Source organism: Cornus florida, unplaced genomic scaffold (genome assembly GCF_030987335.1).
Source record: "Cornus florida cultivar Cherokee Brave unplaced genomic scaffold, ASM3098733v1 CherokeeBrave_3.0.0_Hap2_Chr05, whole genome shotgun sequence".
NCBI classification, from domain to species: domain Eukaryota; kingdom Viridiplantae; phylum Streptophyta; class Magnoliopsida; order Cornales; family Cornaceae; genus Cornus; species Cornus florida.
Window position 1 is genome coordinate 94,187,822 of NW_026775575.1, and position 22,298 is coordinate 94,210,119.

A 22,298-nucleotide genomic window follows, 5' to 3' on the forward strand; every position below is an offset into this window, starting at 1 on the left:
TAAAGCGAAAAGAGATATATTTTAATACAATAATATAATTAATATGTAATTGATAAACTTTATTTTCAATTAATATTCTCAATTAAAGAGTTTTATAAAGAGTATAAAAGTTTGTGTTTATGAAAACTATTTTATACATTTTTGGATAGTAAAATAAAATAATTTTAAAATTAAATTATTATTTAGGAAAGAATTAGAAAGAGAATAGAATTAGAATTAAAAGGTAAATTATTTTATTTAGGGAAGAGTTAGAAAGATAATTGAATTAAAAAAAAGGAAATATCATTAGGAAAAATGTATGAAACGATTTGTAATTTTAATAATATAAATATAGATATAGATATATGTGTTGTCTTAGGTGTGTAATACACAATCGATTGATATTGTTACCTAGTTACTTCTGTTCCAAGAAAAAGAAAAAACTTTATATAAGATTAACGTAGAAACATGCATGCACCATCGGTCACTCAATCTTATTTAACCATAAACATACTGAGAAAAGCAAAAACTGATGTGACAAAAAAAAAAAAAAAAAGAAGTCCATATGTACTTGATTAAATTGATCATTAAAGGACACTATTTTTTTTGGTTTTATTTTGGTTTTAAAATGAAGTAAGGTAAAATATTTCAATAATATTTTGCTTTAAAATTTTCATGCATTAGTTGGCTGACTAGTTGTGTTAAATATTGGTGCAGCAAGAAACTGATTAAGAACCTTTGGCGCGAGCTGAAGATTCAGAAGAGTCGGAGGAATTCCATCATAAAGCAATCTTCTGCTAATGTTGCTCAGCTACTCAAGACGGGTCGACATGATGAAGCTTTTGCTAAGGTAACTAATTAAATTATTCTCACAACTTTGCGCGCTAATTGTTTTCATAAAATTTCTTTCAATATTATAGGACGTGATTTTTTGAATTTTGTTAATATCATTCTGTTTCATGTGAAAATACAATTTGAAATTTTGTTTGTGTTTGTTGAAAATATAATTTAAAATATTTCATCTGACTATACAAGTCCAGGTTAAATGCCCATGATTCAAAATTATGAAATGGGAATTGATCAAAAATAGTTTTTTTTTTAGTTAACTAATAATAGATCAAAATTGTTGTTTTGTCCTACTGTTTTATAGTATAAAAATAATTTTCATTTAAACCATAGAAAGCTTGTTTTTGCTGTTCATAATTTAATAAAACCTCACAAATAATTTAATTTCATTCCTCCTTTTTTTGCAGGTTGAGCATCTCTACAAGGACATGTGCATAGAATGTGCATATAATCGAGTGGACCAATTCAGTGCGCAGGTCTACCGTCAAGTTCAATGTATTAGCAAAAACTGGTATGAAATATTCCTTATTAGTATAATCTTCTGTGTATTTAAATTATATTTTCACATGAATCGATTCTGATGAGTGAGCCTTTTTTTTTTTTATTTTTTTTTTTGTCTTTTAATCCAGAATTGATTACTGATAGATGTTCTGATTTAATGTTGCAGTGATTTGCCAACTGAAGTGAACAAGGCTATATCAAGTTTGGTGTTTGCTAGCTCAGTGTGTGAGGATCTTCAAGAGCTGCGTTTGCTACAAAATCTATTCCGAGATCGTTATGGTAGTGAATTTGTGAAGACCAATGTTGGATTGTTGCCTGGAAATCTTGTGGACGAGGAGGTAATTATATTAATCAGTCTAAAATACCATTCCTATAAAGTTATAAACCAACCAGTTTCGTTCATTCTTTCTGTTGCTTCTGTGAATTCTTACATTATCTGTGTATTATATATACTGCAGATGAAGGAGAATCTTTGTATAAATTCAGTACCGGATGATGTGAAGCTCCGGTTGATGAGTGCAATAGCCGATGACCATCTTATAGAGCCAAGACCTTGGGAAAGCAGGCAAATGATCAAAGTTTCAGAATGTGAGGAGATGACGAGGAAGAGCGTGTCAAGTCATTCTGGATCAGATTGTGAGAGTTCAATGAGGTTTTCATGCGAGCCTGAGGACAGTTTTGATAGTACAGGTGATTCCAGTAGCTCTTCGGAAGTGGATTTGGAATATCAGAAGAATCTTTGTATGCAATATTCAGTGCCAGATGCGGTGGAGCTCTGGTTGATGAGTGTGATAGCTGATGACCATCTGAGAGAGCCAAGGCCTTTGGAACGCAGGCAAATGATTGAAGCTTCAGAATGTGAAGAGACGATGAGGAAGAGCAAGTTAAGTGATTCTGAATCAGATTGTGAAAGTTTGATGAGCTTTTCATTTGAGTATGAGGGCAGATCAGATGGTACAAATGGTTCCACTAGCTCTTACGGATTGGATTTTGAGGACAGTTCGGATAGTACAAGTGGTTCCAGTAGCTCTTCCGAGGAGGATTTCTGAGTATCAAGAGAGATGATCAGTTGAGACTACATCCATGGCGGAGCCAGAAATCCGATTACAAGCTTAACACTGAGTATGTTTGTTTGCACACGAAACCGGCATGACATTTGGACAATGAAGAGGCTCGCAGCACCACCTGACAGAAAAATGCTAAATAAAGGAGTGGCAGAGGATTATCTTAGTTTAATCTTGTCAGTTTCATTGTCCTACCATAGTTTGCTTGTAGTTCTTTAGCATAGATTAACTGTACATCGATACTCATTGTACTTTGATGTTGTGAATGAAATCCTTAATATTTTTAAAAACAATATGGGTAATGAATCCACAAAAATTTAATACAAATGCTAGTCCAACAAGATATAAGAAAATTATCCAAGCATAAAGAATAATTAAGAAAAATGGACAAAATTTATATATTGCAAAAACGAATTGTCAAAATATTGCATTATACACACAAACATAACATTGAATAAAGAATACAAATGAAACAAACAAGACAGACTCATAGATTTATTAATCCAGAGTAGAATACACCAAACAAAAGGATTACCTGTTTACACCCTCTGTACTGTAACCAGATAAATTACAAAATGACTCTTCCATACGGCAGCAAAACCCACGGCCTTATTATGAGAGCAATCCAACTTCTTCCATCCGGAAGCTACATGGAGCACATTGGCCGGTCAATCAAACAATTCAATAGGTGGATTCACACCCTGCTCCATTTTCCGAAGAGAAGAATTATCCAATGGCTTTGTAACACAATTGTGTAGCATAGAATAAACAAAGTCTAAAAAAGATCAGTTCACAATATGTTTCAGCTTTTCCGACCAAACATTAGGAGCTTTCTGAACCCTTTGGCAGCTTTAGGAGAGCTTTCACCACTGTTCCATTTCTTCCTGGAGTAGACTGGTTCAGGGCTCATTTCAATATTTGGTGGGGGAGTAGATATTTCTATCTCAGAAATTTCTGGCGTGACAGGAACGTCTTCATTTGCTGAACCATTCTCAAAATTGTTCAAAGCTTTGTCAGGCGATGTGGGCAGAGCACGTGCAGTCGTATAAGTAATAGACTCACCACCATTTTTAGAAACTGTTGTGTCTTCATGAAGAGCCATCGATCCTTCAGATATCACCCCATTGTCATACTCCGGAGAGAAATCTTCAGAAGGCGCACGCAAGTCTCCGTTGGGTAAAATCCTGTTGCCGCTCTTGTCATCCAAATTCTCTCTTTCTGAATTCATGTCTCCTCCATTCTTCTCGATTGAAGACACGCTGCATAACTCCTTAATGTTTTCAGAATCATCAATGCCATCAGAAGAAGCTTGAGTTGCTTGGGCACTTCTCAGCTCTACTGATTTTGGTGCTATGGCATCTACATGATCCTTCTTCTCCTGGGCATCAGAGAGAGAAGAATGCAATTCCTTTGGGCTGTTTTTTTTATCTGAAGGTCTAACCTTGTTAGCACTTTGTTTCTTGTTCCCAGCCCCAGCACTCTTCTGTGATATCGTAGTACCCATCACACCATTTTCCTTCAAGGCTGCTTTTCTAGGTTGATTGGATTTTGATTCAGCTGATGACAACTCGTGACTTATCCGTGCAGCTGCAAGACGATCTATGGTGGAACTCCGAAGGACTGGTTTATGTAATTTCTTTGTCTCCTCAATTGAAGATTGACTTTTTAGCTTCTCACTTTTCACGGAAGCTATAGCTGTCTTAGTCTCTTTTGAGTTCCTCTTGGATGTTGCTGGAGTAGAACCACCAGCAGCACTTCTTTCAGCAATTCTCTTTTGACGTTCAGTCAGTAATTCCTCCTTTTTCTTTCTACTTTCTTCTTCCTATGCATAAGAAGGTGGTAAAAATATATTAAGCATAAATTCAAAAGAAGGAAAAAGGGGAACAGCAAATAAATTTCATGATATATGAGCAAATCAAGGCAGACAGAGAGCACATGAGATGGAACAATTCCAAATTGTTTCGATAGCATTTCAAGGCATAAATCCAATAGGACCCCTGGACTAGAATGAAGCCATTGCCACTGATCACGGTAGGAATATGTAATTCTATTTCACAGAATCCCCGCCGAAGAAAAATAAAAAATAAAAATCTATTTGACATGAGAAAGATAAAATCTTCGAAAGTTTTTTTTTCTTTTTTTTATGTCATTCCGAGTGAAATGGAAAGAGAATGGACTCACCTTTTGGAAGAGAGAGAGAGAGAGAGGGGGGGGGGGGAGAATGGACTCTTTTAAATTCTACTAAAACACAATGAAATGGTTTCCAATTCCATGGAATGTTGAAGCACTCAACTACATGCATTTTCAATACCTTCACAGATTTGCTCTTCTGAACCATGGTTCTGCTTACAGAAGATGGTTTCTTGCCCCTTGATGTTATCTCAGATTTGCTCTTTGCAAGAGATCCAACTAATGCTTTAGACCTTGCTTCTTTATTTGAAACTTTTGCTTCTGGAGCTCCACGAGTTTTACTGTTGGTTGCCTTCCCATTAGAGGGAAGCTTAGCATCAACGCTTTCAGTTGATTCACTATGAGAGTGCCTTTTAACTGCTTCAGTCAATGAATTGTTATTTGCGTAATCCATTTCAGGATTCCAAGTTGTCACTGTTTGCTCAGCAGTTGAATTTCTTCCAAGCACCATGTAAAGGTCATCCGGCTCACAAACACTCGTGGCTTCAACCTTCTCTTGTAAATTATCTGGTTTGCTATTTTCTTGTTCGGTCGCTCCAATAATGTCTGAGACCATGCATATGTCTGTCGTCATTTGAGAGTCATATGGGTAACTGGTTTGGCGAGCTTGAACCATGAAAGAGTCGTCCACAAAAGCATCCCTCCTATTTGTCTGACTCTGGTTGCCATCACCCACTAATGATGAAGTGTGATCTCCATCAAATATACTGCAGTCTAAGCTTTTATCCTGAGCTGCTGACGTATTGGGTTGGCCACTGAGGAACCAGTCTCCTCCTTTTTGGATCTTAACAGTGGAGGCTTCAGTGGCACAATCAGATAAAGTGGCTCGTGAATAGTTTTCTGACTCTTCAATTCTCTGAGAAAATAACAACTCCTCATAAGTGCCGTCCCTGTTCTTAATAACTTGTCGGATATTCTCTCCTGCTTCAAGATTTTTGATGAGGATATTATTACCTTCATTACCTGTACCCCTCTGAGTCACAACAAAGGAATCACTTGAAATTGCATGATGTTTTGTCACTTCATCCATTTCCATGTTAAATGCAATTGGCACTCCTTCCCCAGAGTTCTTATTTCCAAAATACTCCTCCTGAACCTGTACAGGGTGCGAATCTATACCATTAGATCCTGAATCTGCATCCTTCAAAAGAATGTTCTGGAAAATGTCCCAGTTCTCATTTCCTTTTGCTCCTTCAGATTTATTTTCAACTACATCGTTAATATTGACAGCATCACGTGATCCATTCACAAGGCTATGTTGCTGGCTCCCTTCTCGCTTCCTATTAACACGGGAGGTTGATTTATGGTGTCTCTCCAGTGACCCAACAGCTTCCTCCACCTGCTGTTTAAGAGATTCTCCATCAATGAATTCATCCTCAGATGAATCTCCTTCAGAGATACCGCCTTTTCCCCCATCTCTCTTTGATGTGATGTAATTAATATTACGAATAACTACCTTTCCTGAGGACCTTTTCCCTTTCTTTGTTTTCCGGAGCTGCTCAGTCGAAGAAATTTTTTTCTCATGCTGCAGATACTCGTCTGAATCACTCTCAGTATTGGAGTCACTGGGCTCAGTGTTATCACCTTGTTCTGACATTTTTGACCCTTTCCCGTGTGAAAATTTCTCTCTATTCCTGGAAGATGATCTATGATTCCGACGGTCATCTGGTTCCCGCTCAAGACCTTGAGCAGAATCCTCCACATTTGAAGGCCATGGCATATTCCCTGGATAGTAAGGAGGGGCAACCGGCATGCCTTGAAAAGGATAGCCTTGATATGGGGGCATTTGTTGATAAAAAGGACCTTGGAAATTGTGCATGTACTGAGGTAGATGGTTTGGCCACGACATTGGTATTTGAGCTTTTGCATCTGTTGTATGCATCTGAGATGATGTTGGCAAGCTATTATCTGCACATCATATTTTTAAACATCAAGGATGAACCAGTACTACAATGGAAAGAACAGTCATGAAATATACGGATATGTCTCTCAATTATAAGGAGAGATATATTGTATAAAATTGACCATATTTACTCAAGATGTTAAGGCTTCAAATAAACTAACTTAAGGCTGTTTCTGGAACAAGGGCCATCTTTTATGAGCGTGAAGACCAAATCTAATTATGTCACTACGCATTAGGAAGTAAAGCAAAACAAAACAATGGACTTCAAAGATGGCAAGAGCAAAGTGCATGGATTATAAATAACCAACATGCAATCAATCCTGGTTATTAACTCATTTTAGAGCACAAATCATAAAATAAAATAAAAAAGGATATTCAACCATACCTTGGTTAATGTCTAAACTTCCGTGACTTATGGTTGAATCAGACGCATCTATAGAGGCATTCTGTTTACTGCTAGAAAGGCCACCATTCTGGACATTTATCATGAAATCTTGACTATGACCATAATCTTCACCAGCAAGAATGATTCCAGATGTTGCCATGTATGACAATTCTGCTTGAGATGCCTGCATTGCCGCTACTTCATCCATCCAGAGCCCATCGTCATTCTTTCTCTTGCACAATTCCATGAAATTTACACATGCTCCCCTAAACAAACTCAGTTCGAAAAACTTCAACTGAGATCCAAAAGAACTTTTTTTTCTTTTTTCAATTTGTAATTATGCAAAAGAACATTTTATATATGAATGTGCAACAAAAGAGGAAAAGAAGAAAAAACGAAAAACTACAATCATTAAAACTGAAAAGAATCCAGAACCTAGGATGATAGGATCTTGAATCAAACTTCTACTCCGAAGATTTGAAAAATATCCAAAATGTCAGGATGGGAATTTGAAACCCAAAATAAATCTCAAATTTAAGGATGAAAATATGAAACCTGTATAAATATATTATTCAAACAATTCAATCAGTAAAATGCTGCTTACAATTATACCTGACAGCATTGCAGGAATTGAACTGATGATATTTTATTTATGAAAAAAAAAAAAAAAACTGATGGTATATTGTAGCTGACATCATTTTTATCACAATTTTGACACTAGTATGGATGAATTTTCTGGGCAAAGTGATTTTACATAAATAAAAATAAAAATAAAAAATAAAAAATGTGTGAGATGCTGGTTCTTATATGAAACAACTGTAAGAGACAAATTCCAGCTCGTAGTTACAATGTTTAAACTTCAAATCCAGAAGCAAAATGAGCTTTGAATATATTATGATGGGTTCTAATTTTGTCGTAACCCTGCTTACTGCTTGTCATGTTCAGTGTCTTATCCTTTCAGTCGGTCCGAAGCTTGGAAAAAGAAGGGTGGTTGTTACGACAAACGCAACATATCAAGAAACATGACAGAAAAAATAAACACGCCACACAAAGAACAAAAAGATTTAGACTGTTTCAGCTAAGCCTACATCCATGGTGGAGATCCGGCAAAAGTTTTCGCTATGCGAAAAATAGGAGATTACAAGTTTCAGCCTCCAAACCCTAGCTCTTGCTCTTACTCTTACTCTCTCTCTCTCTCTCTGTGATTTTTAGCGTCTCAATAATCCCACTCAATCAATGGGTCATTGGGTCGTAAATGGGTCGCAATGCGACCCGAAACCAAATTCGGGCCACAACATCACAGTTGTGTTAGGTAGCTTAGGACCAATTTGTAACATGAATACTAAAAATATACGAGTAAATACAAAGATGTTCCCCTTAACAGCTTCTGGATGCTTCACAGAATGGGCTCATGTAATAAAAATAGAATTCTAGTAGCTGGGAATAGAGTTGTTCTTATTTTGTCTTGCTTCCCTCCTAATTTATTTCAAGTTTCTGAAGTTTAATTTAACAATAACACCACGAAAAATTCTAGTTTGTTGTTACATTGTTTAACTTCAGTTGCTTGAAAGTTAGGTAATAACTTCTTCAGTCTCTGCTGTTCATGTATATGAAGAAAGAAAAGAAAATGTGAAACTTCTTGATCTAGATGATGAAAAAAGAAAGTTATTCTGGAATAAATTGTGAAATGTGAATGTATAAGGCCATCCATGTGAATCACTTTCTATGACTAATGTATAATCTAACCTCTCACTGATTTCGTTCAGCCAGTTGGGTGCTTTGAAAATTACATGTAGTTCACTAACCACAATATGGCTGATATGGATGCAATTTAATTTTAATGAATTGAGGAAACATGCTAAATCTGTCGATATTTGGATATTAGAGCAACGAATATGATTCAGCTATACTAGAAAATGGATCTTGGTGCCAGTCAAGGTAGCTTCTGACTGATGACAGATTTTCGATGCAGAAACCATGTCAGTGGCACAAAAGGAACAACAAATTAAAGAATCAACTGAACACCAAAAAGCTAATGCACCATCTGAGCTAAAATTTTACATCGAATTCAGAAGTGGTTGGTTGATGTCACAATTATAATAATCATTCCTTTCATACCTTAAACGCGAAGCTCCAAAAGCATCAGCAAAGGATATGAGATCATCTATATAGTCCATCTCAAACCCTGCAACTAAAGCACGAGCATAAGCCATTGCCTGCTCTTTCCGGAGCATTGCCTTCCTAGCCTCCAGAACACGTTGAAGACGGACTCTGTTCATCACCAGTAGAAAAAAGTTACTGAAGAGAATATATACCACTGTTATTTTAGTATATATAGTCATTAGGTACGACAGAGTGAAAGATGAGATAATTTTACTTGGGATTTTCTTCCTGTGCAGCATCACTGGTTCCGTTTGACAAATTTCCTGCATATTTTAAGCTAGTGAATAACAACAGTTACAATGTTCAAGGTGGTGAATCAATCTACATTCTACAAGAATGTAGTTCTATATTTTGACATCTATCACAGGGTAAAAAGTCTCCCTTTATTGTTAATGACCTATCAAAAAGTTGTGGTTTGTCATCATACCCCAGCACAAAGGACAATCAGTTGAGAATATAATAATGACCATCATGACAAGATTATCTCATTTTTTCTAAAAATATTTCAACACATCAACCCCAAATAATTTCAGAGATAAAAAGGAAAGAAAAAAAAAAAATATATATATATATATATATATATATATCTTTTCTAAATGCCTACGTCTATGATTCATGGAAAAAATTAACACCCTGGTAACAGGGGAAATATAATGCAAAACCCAGTCATAATAGAAGCTCATGAGTGAATAATAACTACCAAATTAGTAGAAAAGACTGAGCATATAATTAATCAGCTGAACAAAATTGAAAATTCAGCAGCCAGTGAAGGCAAAGACACAGTTTAAGAGAATCATTATGGAAAATAAATCTTCAATCATACCTTCTGTCTCTGCGGCCACGGTTAACGGAACCGAATTCTCAATCTGTTCAATCTCTCTCTCTATTGTAACAAATCTCTCAAGAACTTCAGGAGTGCTAACAAATCTCACAAATCTGAAGCCAGAAATAAAGAAAAAAGAAAATGAATGACAAAACAGAACGATCAAGCAAATTAGCAACAATCAAGTGCACAAATCTGTTAAAACACACAATAATTAAGAAAACTAACAACAATAGGGATGCAAAACAATCTAAATGGCTACTCAAGCAAAAACTTTGCTTAAATATCAATCTAACAGTGATAAATCTACAGAGAACAGTATAGATGAAGATCAATTTTGAAAATTACTAGCACATTGTGTTGCATAGATCCAAAATTAATAACTTGGCTGAGTAAGAAACACAAAAGTAACCTTTCTAAAGTGGCCTTGGTGAACCACGAAACATCGGTGGCTCTTGAAGGCGGTTGAAGAGTAACTGAATAACCGCCTTTCTGAATCTGATCTTTTGCGGATTTGAGATGCGAAAGGAATGGTTCAAGTAGTCCAGACGCAAGCTTCTCGTTCGCGCCACCAGCAAAGATAACCAGATCACATCTTCATACGATCAAACAAGTGTTAGAACACATAATGAACACAATGAGAGAGAGTAACAGACTCTGAATTGACAAATTGGGTGAGAATTTGAACAAGTAATTCACAATTCACAGTACCTGGTCCTGGTTGGCGTGAGCTGAAACAGAGCATGATCAAGACGAGTTCTTGGATCCATACTTTGAGAGAGAGAGAGAGAGAGATTCAAAATTCCATCTTGTCAGTTGCATACATTCTTATTGTCGATTTCTTCTGATCTTCGAAGTCTAATCAATTTTCTTCATCTGAATTACACACAGTCACACACACAAACACAGAGAGAGAGAGAGAGCGCTGGGGCACATGCGAGTGAGGTTGGGAGGGATTTGATTATTCAAATGTGGGTCCAATAAATAAGTGCCGACACCTCTGCGCATAGAGATAATGAATCAAAGGTGTTTGATGAGGTGCTTGTGAGGTGAGTCGGTGAAAGTGAGTGTGTGAGTGTGTGTTTGTGCAATCTCAATCAATAGTTTAGTTGAGAGGTCGATTCACTTTTTTTTGTAATCTTGTACTTCAAGAGACGAGAAAGCGAGCTCCTCTCTCTCTCTCTCTGCTTTGCTTCGCTGTATCACACTATTGTAGAGTGAGAAAGTGGGCAAAGAATAATACAGTGCCTGCCACTTGTAATGAGTAACGTTCCCGCCTCCCACCAATGGTAGCAGAGCAATCTTCCAGTTTATTAGGGCATGTTTGGAAACCTAATAATTTCATCCAAGTCTTCCCTACATTTATCCTAAAACTTCTTGTCAGGTAGGCATGGAAAGGCATGAGACCTAATTAGGTAGTAGGTCCCAAATACAGACATTTAATAAGATTGATTTTAGGTCCAAAATACTGTCATAACTAAGATTGATTTGGATGAGTTTTGCCCATTGATTCCTAAACAAGGATCTTCAGGCCAAATCTCTCTTAAAATTTTGAGTTCACAATTTTGCATTTTGATTCAGTCATATTCCAATCATACAATTCTTTTAAAGTGGTGTTACTCACACATTTTTAGGGTATTACCGTTCTCACATTTTGAAGACGCAGCTTTCATTCTTATTCTGTGTTTGTGTGACTTTGGTCACGTTAATCACTTTTATTTAACTTTAATACTCTCAAATTCAATTATAAGAAATTTTAAATTAGAGTTCATCAAAATGATGACGTGATTGAATTTGGAGTGTAAGATTGAGATTTTTAAAATTACATTCAATAAATTAAATATGTATCTTTGCTAAAACTTGATCTGATTAAAGAAGACAGGAATTCATGTAAGAGTGCTCTAATCATGACATTTTCTTTAGAAAACTTAATATTAGTGAAAGCAATGGTGAAAATATGCATCTAATTACTAAAAAATGACTTAATATGCTTAATTTTAAATGTTAAATTAATTTATCTATATTGAATTTCAAAGAGCTTGGAAGCCATTTAATGCATCCCCCTTTTTTTAGTTGGATAAAAAGTTGTAATCACATCATGTTCCTTGTGAACCATAAAGCCATAAACTAGTTATGAATGGTTGGGTCGCACATAGTTTTCACATTTTGAAACCCTAACTCGCTTCTTAATTAATGATTGCCCTTGTTTTGGAATCTTACCACAAACCTTTGATATTTTGTAATTTCTATAGACTCTTCAAAGACCATAATTTGATGCTCAATAATTAATGTTCAATTATTGCGAGTCACTATCAGGAGCTGTCTAAACTTCATGCAAACTGATCCATATATGCTACATCTAATATCAAATGCTGGATGATTTTTTTTATGTTCATTCACGGTGTTCTTCTCTGCAGCTTTGAAAAGTTTTAGTCCAAAAGGCTAAAACCCATCTATATATATTAATGGAAAGTTTTAGTCCAAAAAGGCTAAAACCCATCTATATATATATATTAATGTAATGAGGTATATATAGACATGTGGTTATAGATGTCTCTAATATCAATCTGGCACATTTTCCTTTTTCTTTCTTTTTTTAATGACTATACCATAATGAATGAATCATTGACTAAGGGTATGACTTTAAAAATAGAAAAACTTGAACATAATAATATTCATGTAGTGAACGCCAATAATTGTTGTTGTGGTGGTGGTCGTGTATACAATAACGAATCATTTTATTCATTTAAGGAACTGCTTCATAAGTAAAGCCAAAATCATTTTACATTTTTAGATCTCTTTTTATACTTGTCATTGGATTGTATCTTAATTTCCTTTTAGCGTGTAAGTGTTATATGGAGGACTTTTCTGTATCGGATGAGAAACTGAATGGTTATATATGGGAGAAATTAGTTTCATCTAATAATATAAGTTTTTGAGTTGAATTGCGAAATACCCGATTCATTACGGTTGATATCAGAGACATACCAATTATTTGATCCGGTGTTATGAGTTTAGGTAGAGAACTTGTTTCACATTGGATCCGAATGGATATATATGGATTAAATGTTAACCCCATCTAATAGTTTAAGTTTTTTACTCTGATCGCGCGACTCTTTTACGAAATCGAGGCGGGTACCCCGGCCGCCTTATTTAAATCGGTTTTTAGTGAGATCAGTGCAAGGTATCTGCCTTGTTTAAATCAATTTAGGGATGATAATTTGTCCCGCGAGATCTCAGCGGAGTACCCGCCTTGTTTAAATCGGTTTTGGGGAATCATAAAATTTGTGCAGTTTTAGTGCGGGCAGGGACCTTCCCCCGCTGTTTAGGTTTAATTTTAGTTTGGGATGTGTAGTGTTGCCACTATGTAATATTTGTAATTTGAATTTTATATTAAACTACTATTAATAACGCTTTTTGTGTGGGTTGCATCCTCCTTGCGTTGGGAAAACCAAAAAAAAAACATTTGGGTGTAAACGGGGCAGGTGCCCGTGGGATAAAAAAACACATAAATAGAACAGAAATGAGGACGAGGGATGTGGTGACCGAACATCCCGTTTAGACAATTTTAAACGAGAGCAAGGCGGAAAGGTACACCCTTCCAGAACGTTACCATATGTCTTGTTATCAATTTTCATAAAAGAGCACTTATGGCTCTTCATGTTTCTCACAGGACGTTGTAAAACCCCCCTCCCCTCTCTCTCTCTCTCTCTCTCTCTCTCTTCCCCCATTGACCCAATCCCGCGTATAATTATGAGATTCAATACGAATTGGCTACACTTCATAATGCCTAGATGGTAAATTGTGTCCACATACATGACATGTGATGTGCGTGAACATATATAGATGTCTCTCTCTCTCTCTCTATATATATATATATATTATGTATATAATATGAAGCCCATGTTGAGACAACTATCTACCTTAGCTTAGCTGGATAAATTATGACTGTGTGTCTATTATGATAATGACCAAACACCCATATCTGGGACGATATTTAGTAGGTCCATCAGCTGTTTCATGTATATTTTTATGAAGTTTTCATAGAGCCATTGATTTGTAATTGCAACAACCTCCACCACCTTACAAGCAAAAACCTCATTAATTACCACACAAGTCAAGAGCACTCTCATTCATGTCAGAGTGCATCCCATTCATTTGTCAGGTCATATGATTAATTTATGGGGTCCAAGGAACTTCAGATGGGAAGATACTTATCACCAAGGAATGTTTCCTAGAAAATTTTACATTTTCCTGAGAAAAATATCTCAAAATACACTTCACACCTTAAAATTTTTAAAGCACGTAGGCTGACCAAATAAAAGAGAGGTAATGTAGCATTAGCCCATGTCATGTATTGTATAAAGGTTGACCTTCATTATTTCTTGCAAAATAAGACGATGTGATTTTTTTCCCTTTTTTTCTGAATAAGGGAGACAATGTTTTCTCTTGATTATACTTTTTTTCAAAAAGAAATAGTAAGGAATGATTTTTTTTTTTTTCTTAAACCATAGTATATTATAAATCTAATTATAAATTCATAATAACAATAATAATAAAACAAAAACATCCTAGATAGAATTGCTTACAGATGAAAAATCTTTCATACATAATTCATTAAGGGGATGTTTTCCAATCTTTCCCATTCACTTCCAAAAGTTTAAGGTGGAAAGAAGTCCAAATTCAGATTCTTTATGGAATTTGGGCTTTCAGAGGACAAAGTGTGATGGATTATGGGTCCCCCTAATGAGATTTTTTACTACCCCTCAACCCAATTTATGTCCTTGTTGAAATGGATTTGGTCTCAGTTGTAGAAACAATTTCAGGCCCAATTCGACTGAACCCAAAACATTAACAAAGGGGCGGAAAAAAAAAAAAAGGTTGAAATTTCCCTTCTGAGAAGCTTTGCACGGTAGTAATTAACAGCACTGACATGTTAGTGTCAGTTTGGGAGTGGGTTAAGACGTGGAATCTATATATTGGAGGATATCAAGACTACTCTCCAAGCCCATCAAATTTCAAAGTGATTTGGACTCCCCAGTCCCTTAACAGCCAGCCCATTTCCTGAGCAAATGGGCCTAGTCTTCTTCTTCTACGCACCTTGAATGGAATGCATGGCCCTCTTGCTTCTTAAAGTCATTGAGGAAGACTCTGTTTTTTTAGGGTCTACTTGGTTTGTAATTTTAAGAACAGTTTTTTATTTTTAAAAAATTAAAAACAAAAAAATGTAAAAAAAATTCTGCTTGGTTCAGTTTTCTGAAAATTCAATTATGAAAATGACTGTTTTCAAATAATTGTCTTTTATTGTCTAGTGAAAACTATTTTCTGTTATCTAAATTCTTGATAATTATTTTTATAATTACAAACCAAACATACCATTAGTTTCTCTTGTACTGCCAGATTAGTGGGACGGAATGTCCTGTGGCTGCTTATGCAATACAATATATTGTTTACGCAATATAATTATTACACAATAAAATTAATACATTACTTATGCAACATGTAATATAAAAGTATTGTGTAAGTGATCTAAAGTACTTGTCGAATGTTGAATGTATTGCGTGCGGTGGCAGAGGATATCAGGATACCCCATGCTACATTGGATAGCTTTGTTGGAGTATCACTTTATCTTCATTTCGAAGGAATTAACATTCAACAGGAGGAGAAGTGAAGATAGGTAATTGCTGGCTTACTAGAGGAGAAGATGGTCTTTTGCTCGAGAAGATAGGAAATTGCCGGCTTACTAGAGGAGAAGATGGTCTTTTGCTCGAGAAGATATAAAATGTGTCCAGTGCACTGGTCATCGTGCTTGTCTGTACTCGTGCATGTATTACACGAACGATTATGATGTGTCTGGTATACCAAGCACATCGAATATCTAATCATTTTGTTAGTGTCTTATGACATTTAGCACCCGCAAGAAACTAGTCAAAATATTTATGGCAATTTTGAAAATTTGAATTGAGCTAAAATTTTCATTTTTTTTATTTTTATTTTTTTTATTATTGGCAAAAAAGTCCGGCGAGTGCATAAGTGGTGTGCAGCATGTGTATGTGTACAAACAGCGTAGAAATTTTTAATTAACAAAAAATGAAGCAAGAAATTAAATTAACAAAGATTAACATGGCTCCAATAGGAAGTAAGGATCAAATCAAGAACGCTTGGGAGGTCCCCCTCCGACATTGAATTATTATTATTATTTTTAATAATATATCTTACTATTTTATTCATTTTGATATATATAAATACAAAATTACAGTATTGTCCTCACTAAAATTACTAAAATATTGCACTATTGCTCCCCACACAAAATTTCCTTACTCCGTCCTGGTTGCCGTTAGTGTTTGCTTTTGAATGTTTTTTTTTTTTTCTTCCTGAAAATTTTATTTTATTTTGTTAAATACTTGTTATGTTTAGGGGTATTGAATTGGCGACTTTGATTTAAAAATTAAAGAATTTTTAGCTAAAATTTAAAATTAAATTTCTTCCCATTTAAATTCAAAGCGCCCGATTCAATACCCTTCTATATTTAGAAAATTTCATTATAATATATTGAAAGACCAGTCTTTCTGCACTCTTTTGCTTCCAACACCAGTGGGCGAGATGGGGTACACATTGTGTAATAAAGTCATCTTGATAAAAATAAAAAAATAACACGTTAATGCGCAGAAGTCATATTATGGATTTGGTTCATATTATTTTTATAAATCTACTCTCTATGTTTAATTTTATTTTTATTTTCATTTTATATTTTTTGCTTTGTTTGTGTGTAAATAATGCTCCTTCTAAAATTCTCCTTTTATAAAAATTTCTCTAATTCCTTCTTATTTTTCTCTTTTACTCTTCTCCAAATTTCTTTGATTATCTTCAAAAAAGTTTGCACCCCCTTCTTCAATCCAACCCTAATATTATCTCATTTTTTTCTTCTTCTTATTTTCTTTCTCTTCTTTAAATTTCTTCTTCTTGCACTAACGAGATATACATTCAGTAACTTCTTTTTTCTCTCTTCTTAATTCTTTGTTAAAATTATTAATACAATTTTATGAGCCTAATGTCAGTATTTTATGTTTCTAAATTTTTCTTTACCGTAACTTTTGTTAAATAATGACATATTATTTGAACCTTGATTATTGCTCTGAATTAAAATCGCGGGTCTTGTCACTTCATTTAAGTCATTAATTCATAATCTTTCAACGCAATCATGACACCGCGAGCTAGAAAAATCCTTGTAAAGAGAAAAGCAAACACTGACATTAACCATGTCGCTGGCCTAGGGTTCTTGTCAGGCATTCAACGAACTAGCTATCTGAGTTTGATGCGTGAACTAAGCTAGCAAAACTGAAAAGGGGACAAAGTGGCATCATCACAAGTCCGAGGAGCAAGTGTTTTTTTCTTCCAAATTAAAATGTCCCTTAACAACATTGTCTACCTCCGGATTTTGTGAAAGGGTGTCGAAAACACGTCACTCCATACCTTTTTAGCCAGTAGAATGTAATGTAGATGGAACATAGTACAATATATTCCTGTTAAAAACGCAACCTTAGTGGCCTTAGTTCGACCTAAATTTGAATGACAATGGTGATTATGAAATCCACTAATTGTGACATGAACAACAAAATAGTTTAAGGTTTGGAGGTTACCCAAAGTGATCCCTTTTAATTTGTGCGATAAGACCGCAACCACTCGATGCACAGTGATCTTTTTAGATTTTTTGCGATTCCTTACCGTGATTCTATCAAATCTGTTCAATGTGACGTTAGTGTTGGAGAGTTATACATTATGTTCTGACTATCGAACTCCTAATGATTACTCATTCTTTTTTTTATTATTATTATTAAAGAAAATAGTGAGTATTTATTTGTTGGAATACTATATAAGCAGTACCTTAGTATTAATGTCTCGATCCTACACGTGTGAATGAGGATCATGCAATTGTGACTTAGCCAAATTTGTTACAATAGAAACGAAAAGCATACCTTTCTGAGGGCGTAATTTTGGGACGTGTCTTACGAACTTATTTTGGCAATCAGACATCGATGAGAAAATGTTTTGAATAATTGAGAGAAAGTGTTGAGAGTATGGTGTTAAGGAACTTCTCAAAGTTCATAGCATCATTCTAGTTCTAAAGTTTAGTTCTCAGTGTAAGCGAAAATGTCAATCAACAACTTACTGCAACAAATTTCCACTATGGCACCTCACCCGCATCCTAATATACAACTGATGAAAACAGATTTACAATCTTTTCGATGCATATTTAGTCTCTCACTTCCACGGGATAATTTAGATTTACAATATATTTTTGGCTTCTTGGGTACCAATTCTATACATTATTATTATTTTTTTTTTAGTAATAAAAAATATTAATTCGTTATTGACCGAGAATACTACATGTTCAAAATATGAAATAATTCTCTGTTAAGTTGAACTTTTGACCCGCTCAAACTTATGCAATTCTTGTGGATATGTATACCTATGTTTGCCGTATATAGGGATAGCAATTCGTGTTTATAGGTCATAATCGTATTGTGTATACCTACGAGTGTTTTACTAAATAGGTCAACTCAAACACGTACTCGTTTAAAAAATTATCTCAGAACCCTTGAAACAAATATGACCCATTTATTAAATAGGTTACACAAATGATCTATTTAACATGTTTAATTTAAATGAGTCATGTTATATTTTTATTAATTTATGTATAAAAAATTATAAAACGATAGATTATAGAAAGAAAAAAATTTCATGAAAATAAGAATAATTTGGCCAATAAAATTATCAAAAAATTCAAATACAATAGTCATATTGAATTTATATGAAAATGGACTAAATATATATTGTAATTGGATTAAAGAGGTTAAACGGGTATAATCGGGTTAAACAAAATAAGTTCTAAAATAAGAAGACATTAAACGAGAATTGATACAGTTATAACACGAATACTATTAAGGTCAGCCCTAACCGATTTTGTGAAAGGGTGTCAAAAACATGTCACTCCATACCTTTTTAGCCGAATGCAATGTAGATGGAACATAATACAATATATTCTTGTTACAAACGCAACCCCAGTGGCCTTAGTTCGACCTAAAAAATGAATGACAATGGTGATTATGAAATCCACTAATTGTGACATGGGCAACAAAATAGTTTAAGGTTTGGAGGTTACCCAAAGTGATCCCTTTTAATTCGTGCGACGAGACTGCAACCACTCGATGCACAGTGATCTTTTCACATCTTTTACGATCCATTACCGTGATCATATCAAATCAGTTCAATGTGACGTTAGTATTAGAGAGTCATGCACTATGTTCTGACTATCGAACTCCTAACGACTCATTCTTTTTTTTATTATTAAAGAAAATAGTGACTATTCATTTGTTGGAATGCTCTATAAGCAGTACCTTGCTATTAATGTCTCGATCGTATACGTGTGAATGAGGATCATGTAATTGTGACTTGGCCAAATTTGTTACAATAGAAACGAAAAGTATGCCTTTCTGAGGGCATAATTTTGGGGCGTGTCTCACGAATTTGTTTGGCAATCAGACATCGATGAGAAAATGTTTTGAATAATTGAGAAAAAAGTGTTGAGAGTATGGTGTTAAGGAACTTCTCAAAGTTTCAGCCAAAAAACAAAAAAGGAACTTCTCAAAGTACATAGCATCATTCTAGTTCTAAAGTTTAGGAGTTCTCAGTGTAGCGAAAATGTCAACAACTTACTGCAACAAATTTCCACTGTGGCACCTCACCAGCATCCTAATATACAACTGATGATAACAGATCTACAATCTTTTCGATGCATATTTGCTCTCTCACTTCCACGGGATAATTTAGCTTTACAATATATTTTTGGCTTCTTGGGTACCAATTCTGTACACATTATTTTTTTTGAGTAATAAAAAATATTAATTTGTTATTGACAGAGAATACTACATTTTTGGAATATGGAATAATTCTCTGTTAAGTTGAACTTTTGATCTGTTCAAACTTATGCAATTCTCGTGAATATGTATACTTATGTCTGCCGTATATAGGGGTAGCAATTCATATTTATAGGTCATAATCGTATCGTGTATACCTATGAGTGTTTTACTAAATAGGTCAACTCAAACACGTACTCGTTTAAAAAATCATCTCAGGAACCTTGAAATAAATATGACCCGTTTATTAAATAGGTTACACGAATGATCTATTTAACATGTTTAATTTAAATGAGTCATGTTATGTTTTTATTAATTTATGTATAAAAAATTATAAAACGATAGATTATAGAAAGAAAAAAAATTCATGAAAATAAGAATAATTTGGCCAATAAAATTATCAAAAAATTCAAATACAATAGTCATATTGAATTTATATGAAAATAGACTAAATATATATTGTAATTGGGTTAAAGAGGTTAAACGGATATACTCAGGTTAAACAAGATAAGTTTTAAAATAAGTAGAAATCAAACTAGAGTTGATACAGTTATAAAATTAAGGTCAACCCTAACCGATCTCGTACTATAAATCACCTACTCAGCAATACATAGATAAGTATTATCAATACGTGATACATAATTAAACAAGACACAGGAGGAGAATATCTGAATTTTTCTAACGAGGCAAACCAGAGTACGTGGGATTTACCTATTTTTAATAAATAAGTCCCTTCAAGATATGACGTTTACCTTCCACCAAGAAGGCCGGTGACGGGTTATAATGAATTCATATGTGCTAACCCTTTTTTTTTACGCGGGTGTGAATATGAAAGCTATCCATGTCGCACTCTTGTAGTCTCATAAATGACTTGGGCATGTGATCATAGGTCCCATTTGATATCTAATCAGGTTGTTGTGATTAATTAATTAAGATGGATTAGATTAAGATTCTGGGCAGGTAAACATAACATGCTAATTTATATTCATTGAATTAATTTAATCACTATAAATGTATATATACAGAGAGAGAGATTGTGACATGTTTGAGGATATGACAAATTATGTACTGTGGGGTTGCATGTGCTCCTAAGTCCTATCCTGATGATAAGATATGGACTGAAGATGATGGATAAGAAATGGACTACAAGAAATGACATCAATGGGGACCTGGTTGATCTTGTGACCACCAATTGACCCCACTCCTACCCTAACAATACACTACTGAATCCCTTTCTCTATCTCTCAAGAAAAAGACAATGGGTCGAGTGTATCACCTTAGTCTCCAGACTAGGAAAATATTCAAACTCAAAATAAAAAATTAAAAAAATAAAATAAAATTGTTATCTAGTTTATACTAAGAAACAATTTAGTGTTCAAAATTCAGGCAAATCCATTTTATTAGTGATGCTCTTCATATATTCAAAAAAATTATTGTCAATTGAAATGTAATTCAATTCTATTGCACTCTATTGACGTCATTGATGGAACCCACGCTCCAATCACTAGATTTATATGTATTTCTTCCAGCTAATTTCTCTCCTAATATGTGGACTTTCAAAAGGAATTTAATGTGATGTAACTAAACATGTAACTGTCTCTACTATGGTTTTGGCATTTGTGACCGTGAAGTGGACTGTGGAGTTTACACTGAATGCTGAAATTATAAATTGACAAAATTCTTTCATTTTAAATTTTTTAATTTTATCAAAATGCCACTTTTTTTCTATTTTATTTTTCTTTTTTCAATATGCTGTTAATTTGTTAATGGAGACAATTGCCTTTATCTAGGGGTAAGTGCAAAAAATACCCCTCTAGTTTCAAAAAGTTGCAAATAAGGGTTTTTTGTCAGGGAGGTAAATAAAAATACAAAAATACCCCCAATATTTTTTATTCAATAATAATAAAAAAATTAAAGAAGATGAAATTATCCAAATAGACATTGACCTAAACTACGTCGTTTTGGGTGATGTGGGTAATGAAATCTTATTTCTCTCGGCTTTAATTTTTTGTTTTGGGTGAATTTCTCTCTCTTCTCTTAACTCGCCGATGTTCATGGTGAAGGAGGATTTTCATTCGAGCCGTCTTTGTCCCTCGGCCTCATCGTTCTCCTTACCGTTGACCGCCGCATCATCAATCTCAAATCAGACCGCTTGTAAGCATTCTTACCAATTATATATGAAAGCCCTAATATCCAATCTCTCCTCACACCATCTCCTACTACGCCACACTCTTACCACTGAAGCCGTCAAGATTGCAAAATCGCTCAATCAAGTGAAATGGGGCTACAGGAACAGAAATCGATCAGTAACCCTCTGGGTCAGTGGTTGCCTAATATCGCCGTCAACACTTACGTCGTCCTCGCTGGACTCGTCTGCAACGGATCCTCTGTTTGGAACAAGCTGTCCTTGGGGGCGATCTCAACAAAAGTATATTTGGTTTCTCAATTTTTTTGTTATCCACGCCGTCCAGATGAGGTGTATTATTCACGCCGTTTGGTTTGCTCAATTTTTTGGTCGAACGAAGTT

At 34.7% G+C, this 22,298-nt stretch overlaps 2 protein-coding genes across 2 annotated transcripts; one reads left to right on the plus strand and one right to left on the minus strand.

The window, feature by feature from the left end:
• The first annotated feature begins 607 nt into the window (after positions 1-607).
• LOC132309748 (uncharacterized) lies at positions 608-2,375 on the plus strand. The gene is made up of 5 exons (XM_059808031.1): positions 608-612; positions 697-829; positions 1,233-1,336; positions 1,493-1,664; positions 1,785-2,375. Exons 1-5 carry the CDS (start codon positions 608-610, stop codon positions 2,373-2,375), a joined length of 1,005 nt encoding a protein of 334 aa, XP_059664014.1.
• Positions 2,376-2,764: 389 nt separating this feature from the next.
• LOC132307717 (COP1-interacting protein 7) lies at positions 2,765-10,929 on the minus strand. Its single transcript, XM_059805552.1, has 8 exons — positions 10,566-10,929; positions 10,267-10,449; positions 9,855-9,967; positions 9,246-9,294; positions 8,987-9,139; positions 6,869-7,134; positions 4,702-6,488; positions 2,765-4,212 (listed from the first exon to the last, which is right to left on the minus strand). Exons 1-8 carry the CDS (start codon positions 10,622-10,624, stop codon positions 3,193-3,195), a joined length of 3,630 nt encoding a protein of 1,209 aa, XP_059661535.1. The 5' UTR covers positions 10,625-10,929; the 3' UTR covers positions 2,765-3,192.
• Between the last annotated feature and the right edge of the window lie 11,369 nt (positions 10,930-22,298).